This window comes from Suricata suricatta, chromosome 2 (assembly GCF_006229205.1).
Source record: "Suricata suricatta isolate VVHF042 chromosome 2, meerkat_22Aug2017_6uvM2_HiC, whole genome shotgun sequence".
NCBI lineage: Eukaryota > Metazoa > Chordata > Mammalia > Carnivora > Herpestidae > Suricata > Suricata suricatta.
The window spans coordinates 5499804-5508029 of NC_043701.1; the positions used below are offsets into that span (position 1 = coordinate 5499804).

The following is an 8226-nucleotide window of genomic DNA, read 5'->3' on the forward strand; positions in this document are numbered from 1 at the left end:
GAGGCGGCGGGGGCGCCCCCGGGGGCAGCGGCGGGGGCAGCGGCGGGGGCCCGGGCACTGCCTTCTCCATCGACTCCCTGATCGGGCCGCCGCCGCCTCGCTCCGGCCACTTGCTCTACACCGGCTATCCCATGTTCATGCCGTACCGGCCGCTAGTGCTGCCGCAGGCGCTGGCCCCTGCCCCGCTGCCAGCCGGCCTCCCGCCCCTCGCCCCGCTAGCCTCCTTTGCCGGCCGCCTTACCAACACGTTCTGCGCGGGACTGGGCCAGGCCGTGCCCTCGATGGTGGCGCTCACCACCGCTCTGCCCAGCTTCGCGGAGCCGCCCGACGCCTTCTATGGGCCCCAGGAGCTCGCTGCCGCCGCCGCCGCCGCCGCCACTGCCGCCCGAAACAACCCCGAGCCGGGTGGCCGACGCCCGGAGGGCGGGCTGGAAGCCGAGGAGCTGATGCCCGCCCGGGACAAAGTGGCGGAGCCCCCGCCGCCCCCGCCTCCGCACTTCTCAGAGACTTTCCCAAGTCTGCCGGGTAAGTGCTGGGGCCGACCAGGGCGCCGGGCGGGAGGCCCGTTCACTTGGAAATCCCAGACAGCAGCCTGCTCAGAATCTCGGCCCCGGCCTGGAGCCCTGGAGTCCCGGAGTCCCAGAGCGCCAGGTGCTGGGTTCTGCAGGACCACCTCCAGTTCCGTTCCAGACGCGGCCGGCTGGAGCCCAGAACCCGGCCCTGCCCTGCCTTCCTGAGTGCCGGCGCCCCACCTGGACTCCCGCACTCCCTCCGGAATAGTGCCTTTTCTCCCGGCACCCCTCTCCTCAAGCCTTGGCTCCCGGTCTCTTTTTAAGAATCCCTTCATTTTTCTTGTCTGCAGAGACTAGAGAAGCTGCAGCTGTGGGGTTCCTGGGGACATGAGCCAGACCCCAGGGGCAGGTTCCATTGGGGCAACTGTCAGTTCAGCCAGGGGAAGGTGGTTTTGGTGTCTGTGTTGACCCCAAATGGGCTTCATGAATACAGGGGGAAAGAGAGGGTCCTAAAGCAGTGCTGACCACGTTGGTGACCTGTCTTAGTCTCAGTCGGAGAGGTCACTTCTGAATTGGCAGATTTAGAGCCAAGCCTTGAAGAACCGAGTAAGGGGCCTAGCACCTTCCAGACCAGGACTGACTGGGAGGTCAAGAGAGAGGCTGGGCTGGGCTGGGCTGGGTGTGGCACAAACGCCTGGAGTCAAGAATCTAGCCAAGATTCTGGAACCTGGGAGATTCAGCTAAGAGATAATTCAGGAACCCTGGATCCGCGTGGGAAAATGCCCTCTCAGTAGAGGCAGGGCGCATTAAACTGAACCCTGTTTAGAATCCAAGTACTCGGAGCCCTTTTGACCTCCCTCGTTGATCCTTAACCCCTAGAAGCCGGAAAGGCTCCCCGCTGTCCAGGGGCAAATCCAGGTGTGAGGCGATCCGAGGCTTATACAGTTTGGTGGACTCTGCTTAAGAAAAAGAGGGGCTGCATGCACGTGTGGGGTTCCTGATGCTTTAACTTCTTTAGCATGAGGATGACTCCACAGATGCTGATGCTTAGCCATTCGTCACATAAGCTTAGCGGGAGACCGTGACCTCAGGAGGCCTGGAGGCTGACTCTAGCAGAGGCAAGAAGGAGGTCCAAGAGTCCTTTTGTCCTTTGCCAGGAGAAGACAATTCCCGGTGACAGGTTTCCAGGCTCTTCTTGACATTGTCCAAAGGTCTCATCATTCTTCCAGACTCCAAGCGCTGCTACAGGGCCTGTCTTCCTGTTCTTTTCCCCTCTAGCCCTGGGCATTTTGGCTTTGGGGGTTCGGTGGTTGTTTTTGTACCTGGTTGGACCGGGGGTGGGGGGGTCCAGTGGCTGAAGTCTGAGCAGCATCTTCTAAGGAGGATCAAAAGGAAGTGAGAGAGCAGCACTTGGAAGGTGGGAGGAAATGTCCTCAAGATTAAAGGGCCCGGAGGGGCGGGGGAGGCAGCTGGTGGGATGATAGGACGAAGAATGAGTCAGTAGGATTTTCGGAAGAAGATGGCCCTAAGGTAGAAAAGAGCGAGGCAGACCATCGGAGGAGTGGCTTTGGGGGCAGTAGAGCTGGAAGAACCAGCAGCTACCCGAGGAGGAGACGGGCTGCGGGGAGGAGAAAGGGAGACACCCAGGGAAGGGGCACTGAGGGAGGAATGCGCCTAAACCACAGCGGAACCTGCCCTACGCCTTCAGGTCCCCCTGGTGGTTTTCACCCCTTTATGGAATGGAGGCTCTTTTCTGAAGCAGATAGAATATTCGCTGTAAAACCAGACAGTGAGCGAGTGAGAGGAGTAAGCCGAGGAGAACAGAGAAGCAATAGCAAGGAAGGAGGAAAGGACGGACCAACAACTGCGCTGTGTTCCCAGATTGTCCAAGAGAGAGCATGAGACAGTCCGTCTCTTAGAAGAGGTAGTTACAGGGGATTTCTAGCTGGGCTGTGAGAGTGAACAGTGTCTCTGCACCAGAAGAGAGAGTGTGTGTGTGTGTGTGTGTGTGTGTGTGAGTTCTGTTTTGAGAGGCTTGGGAGGGAGCTAAATGTACTAGTAGGAAGTGGGGAAAAGTGTCAACACTAGGAGTAATTTTTTTTAAAAAGGGTTTTCAATACGGGGAGTGATTGTAAACTGGAATGTATATGTAGAGAGTGATCAAGGAAAGCTCATCATCTGAGGAAAATGTTGGAGGCAATAAAAAGACACTTGTTCCTTGAGTAAAGACAAGAATTTTTTTTTTTTTTTTTTGCTAAGAATGATGGGAAGGAGACCTTACAGAGGAAGAATCCTGAGAGGTGCCAGAGTGCAGGTGACCAGTCATATCGGGAAGAGACGCACATAGAGGGTTCACAGTGGGGCCTGGGGGGCAGAGCAGGAAGGAGGGATTCCGGAGAAGGGCGCGGACCGGGAGATGCTTCTCCGGGGCCGCCTGCCTCCTGTCACTCTCGGTGGGGACCCCCCCAGACTCTTACCACGCCGCTCATGTCCACCTGCCCGTCCTCAGTTCTCCTTAAGTAGTTAAGAAAAGGAGATTCCAGAAATGTCAGACGTAAAATCAGTGTGGAGAGTGATGACACATGGCCCATGCTGAAAATGGTGGGAAAACAGATATTTGGGGAGTTGTATTAGACTATTTAGTGTGAAATAAGAGTGTTTTTGCTTGAATAATGGGATTGAACCTCAATATTAGAAGAGTTTGGAGAAAGACCACTCACTGTCTTTAAAATGACAGAGGAGGAATTGCTGTCCTGGTGTGAATGGGTGACATTGGTCTGAAATTATTGATTTACATGTGTTTAGCATTTTACAGTTACTAGCCCTGTTCAATGAAATGATAGTGAAGGTAGGCCAATGTGGAGAATGATGAGTGAGTTGCTTTTTGTTGGGAATTACTTTTTTCTTTTTTCTTTTTTTTTTTAATTTTGCTTCAAGAGAAACATCATCTTACTACAATTGATGAAGAAAACAGAACTTTATTGTGATTTGAGTACAGGGGTAGAAGCTCTATTAGGCAAAAAAAAAAAATACAATGTACAGAAATAGTGGGTAGAAAAGGTAGTGAGAATGGTAGATTGAAAATAATTCTGGATGTGGAGGGTGGGGAACAGTAAGGATACTTGGGGAAGGTGTCTTGGTAGAAGTACCAAAAGAGGAGAAAATTTAGATTTCTACAGAAGACTTAAAAGTATGAATCCACAGAAGAGCCCAGAATAGTGCTGTCTAGCAAGCCATTCATATAATTAAAAAATTAAAGATGATCAGCCATATTTAACAGGTAGAAATAGACAGGTGAAATTAATTATATTTCATTAAACCCAATACGCCCAACACCATTTCAGCATTAATCAGTATAAAAATATTGAGTATTTTATGTCTTCTCCCCCTATAGTCTCCGGCCTTGCTGTGTATTTTATACTCCCAGCACGCCTTTGCTGGGTTAGCCATGTTTCAAGGGGTCAGTAGCCTCATGTGGGCAGTGGTGACTTGTATTCAACATAACGGATCCAAAGAGTCGTTAAGAACGAAGTCAGGAGAAAGTGACGGGGAAAGGAGCCGTGAGCTGAGGTGGCTGGGGAAGCCCTCTGTGTATCAGGAATAATGCAGAAAAGAGAGTAGTAAACTCTAAACAAGCAAACTCTAAACGGAGAAAAAGAGAATTCGACCTTGAGCGGGTGGGGCAGTGGTGGTCCTGTTGTCTGTGAAGGGGCTGATGTGGAGATGTGGTGCAAATACACTTACAGGGACGGCAGATGAAGGGGATGCTGGGTGCCAGGGGTGACGGGAAGAGCTGTCCGTTTGGAGAAATACAGAAGGAAACTTTCAATCAGGGGTGCTCAGAGCACGGTGCAGGGAGAAAGGCACTGATTGCTGGAAAACAGAGACTTAAGAAGTGAGGGATGGCAGAGTCCGTATATAATCGTTGGGTGGATGATAAAAATCTAGTGAGAGATGGACTTGGAAGATGATGCCCGTACTGAGCATGGTGACGAGAAGAAACTATTTGTGCAGAGAACATTGAAATGATACAGGAAAAAGAATATGCTGGGAACAAGATGCAGTGTGGTGAACATTCCTTTAAAAACTAAGTTAAAAAATGTGCTAATTTCTGAAGGTTGATTGGCAATAGTGACAGAAATCCTGCAAGGAGACTAGGGAAACTTCCTAGAAGCCTGATATTCGAGGGCTGATTACAAGAAGCTAAGCACCCAGTTGTAGCTGGAGAACATTCTAGATGACCGTCCATTAATTTTTGAATAGGTGCCCATTATGACTGTCAGGATGCATTTACTCATGAGAGAAACACAGGAAATGATAATGTGACATGGAATTAGAGACTTCTGTAGGATTAGGAGGGAAATTTTTCTCGGAAGCAGTGGAGACGCATGTTTTCCTGGAAATATTGAGGAGGCGGGCCCAGTGTGGGTGTTTGCTCCTCTGACACTTATAGGACAGATGTTGTGTTAACTTAATGTGCTTGAAGGGACATTATTTAGGAGTCGTGACACATGTGCTCGGGTCTCAGCTTTGTCACCTATTAGCCGGGTGGCCCTGGTAAATCGCTTCCTCCAATTCAGGGGATGTTTATTGTGCATCTATTATGGGCTTAGTGTGTTGAGGCCACTCTGGAGAGTCCAGTCTCACAGCTTCTCTAGGCTTAGGTTTCCTCCTCTGAGGGATGAAAGTTTTGGTTCAGATTATTTTTAATGTTTCCGTCAATTCAGCAAAATACAAGGTTGTTTTTCTAGCGTCAGTGGATTTCATGGGCCTCTTGTAAAGGGATCTGTTAATTATTGGGAGGGGAAAAATTACATCTTTATTTTGCTTTCTTCCTAACTAAAATTTGGCATTTTCTTTAATTATGAGTGTAGGCCAGAAACCATAGTAGTTTCAGCAGTAACTGAGATTTTTGTCACCACTAGAAAGTACAGATATTTTCTTATAAATGTATATAGTCTTTGGAGGCATCTTGCTTAATGAGTTAATAAACATATGTGATGATAACACATTCATTTTTCAACAACTGAAAACTGCATTTTTATATAGTTGGCTTCTCATGTAATCCTGTGTGTTTTAGGTTGTACACATCAAAAACATTCTTCTGAGTAGGGGTTCCTAGGTTGTATCAGACTGCCAAGGAGTTCATGGCACAAAAAGGGTTAAGAACCCCTAGTTGAGAAACAGAGATCTCAGAAATGACAAGAGGAAAACTGTATCGGGAGAGCAGAATGGGCTGTCGGGGTCCTTACACTGCTGTGAAAGTCACACTTGGGGGAGTTGGAACAGAGAAGGGGTCCCTGCGGTGGCGTATGGAAATGTGGAGATGTAGCTTTAGGTGATTAGGAGGATAATTCTTAGTCTCAGAATGATGGGCATACGTGGTCTATACTGGGAATCATGGGAGCAAGGAAGTAATTGGAATAATGAGGGGAAATATTTTAATTGGAAAGGAGGAATATATGATAAACCAAGTGCTTTGGACGGAGAGCAACATCTCGACGGGAAGCTGGAGGCAAGACTTGTGCCTGGAAAGTAACGGGGGGGGGGGGGGGGGGGGGCCCGGGTGGCTCAGTGGGTGAAGAGGCCGACTTCGGCCCAGGTCATGATCTCGTGGTTTGTAAGTTCAAGCCCCGTGCCGGGCTCTATGCTGACAGCTCAGAGCCTGGAGCCTGCTTCAGATTCTGTGTGTGTCTCTCTCTCTTCCCTTCCCCTGCTCACTCTGTCTCTCTCTCTCTCCCAAAAATAAATAAATATTTTTTAAAAAATTTTAAAAAGAAAGTAATAGTGAAAGAAGGATCTTTGCCTTGAAGCTGGAAATTAGGAAATAGAAACGAGAGCATAATGGGGTAGATGTACAAAAAGAGAGAAAAGTAGGCAGGATGATGGCAAAAGGGCTTGAGGGGAGAAGATTCTTATCTAGAGGGAATAGGAACGTGGCCCACGCTGGGGTAGGAGAGAAGCCCCGAGCCGCCGGGAAGGACGCAGCTCTGCATGCAGGCGGTGGCGACAGGAAGGAGGTCTGATTGGGAGTGACAGGGAAAGGGCCGGGTTTTCCGCGGGCAGTCCGGTCATGCCTGGAGAAGTCGTCAGCTTAGAGTCACATGGAAGAAACACCGATGTGCTAATTGGGGGAAAGAGTTCGTTTAGGGAGAAGAGAGGCTCGGCTCGGGTGGTCAAACAGCACCTACGCGCTGCATGTAGCTGTGGGAAGAGACGTGTTCACTCCCTCCCGTCGTGGAAGGTGAAGGAATGACCTTCAGGTGACGAATGAAGAACCTGTATTAGAAGCAGGGGCTGCAGGGACTCGGACCAGGTTACGGGGAGGAAAGAGCCCCGTGTGGAAAATGAGGGTGGGAGAAACCAACAAAAACTACTTCTGAACCGGGGGTAAAGGGAGAGGAATGTCTTGGCCGGATTACGGAGGATGTGGTCTCACAGGGAAGTCTGGGTTGGGAGCAAAGGGAAGAGAAGTTTAGTGCAGAAGCGTGCTGGGTGGAGGGGGGAGACGAAATCATCCTGCAGTCAGAGGCACTTCGGGCCGATGATAGCCATTCTGCACATTCCGCGGGTCCTGGAAACGTGGGACTACGTGCTCCCGACGGATCACACCTCCCTGTGTCCTCACTTCCTCTCGGTACAATTAGGGTGCGACTTAGATGATCTCTAAGGTCACTCCCAGCTCTACAGTTCTGTTTTATCTCGAAGGAGACCTTTACCAACTAACTGTTTCCTCTGGGGGAAAAGGCATTCTGAGCAAGGGGGTTGGGGAGACGGTCTACTCAGGGCTGCATCGTCAGGGCAGCTGAAGAGGGGCAGCTGGGGTGCCCGTCTTGAGGAGAGATCAGGGCTGGGGACGGGAGAGGCTTTGTCGTCCGGGGTTGGGGAGGTGTCAGCAGCGCCGGGCTGTGTACGGTTGTCAGATTATATGAGAGAGGAGAGACACTTAATGAAGGCAAGTGATCGTATGAAGGCCAGAAAAGTTCGGGATGGGGGCACCTGGGCGGCTCGGTCGGTTAAGCGTCTGGCTCTTGATCTCGGCTCAGGTCGTGATCTCATGACGGTGAGACGGGGTATCCGCTCTGTTCCGGGTGTAGGGCCGGCTTCAGACTCACTCTCCCTCTCTTCCTCTGGCCCTTCCCTGCTCTCGTTCGTGCTCATTCTCTCCCTCTCCCTCTCCCTCTTTCTACCCCCAGTCTCCTTCTCATCCCCCCATCCCTCCCTCCCTCTCTAAATAAATAGATACAGGACAAAAAGACTTTTAAAAATCGGGGATCAGTTGTGCCCGCTTACCTGGCGAGGAAGGAAGGCGTGCCCGTCAGGGAGTGGGGGAAAGACCAGCTGGGCTGTGGACTGAGCGCCTGGCCTCCTCTCCTGTGTTGTGCCCTGGTACCCTGTGTGCGATGGGCTGGCGCTGGGACCCGGGGCTGCACAGAGGAACCAGCGTGGGCTCTGGTGGCAGATCGTGGGGCCGCCCTTCCTTTGTGAGACCACCTCTAACAGCAGAATACTCAGTCCACAGTTTCCTCACCAGCAAAGCCGGCGGCAGTACCTACCGCACAGAGTTAAGGATTAAATGAGAAGATGCTTGTTCAGCCTCCTCAAGTAATAGGTGTGTAAGAAGTTGCTACTATTGTCCGTGTCCTGGAAACGGGTGGGGGGCTCACCTGGGGACTCAGCTGGGGAAGACTTCTTACTGAGACCTGCACAGGGC

General features: G+C 51.1%; 1 protein-coding gene across 1 annotated transcript in view; it reads left to right on the forward strand.

Moving 5' to 3' along the window:
* Positions 1-8226, forward strand: part of GBX1 (gastrulation brain homeobox 1) — a 15723-nt gene that overhangs the window by 416 nt on the left and 7081 nt on the right. The window contains exon 2 of the mRNA XM_029954410.1: positions 4-525. Coding sequence (XP_029810270.1) covers positions 4-525 — 522 coding nt within the window. The remainder of the gene's footprint in view (positions 1-3; positions 526-8226) is intronic.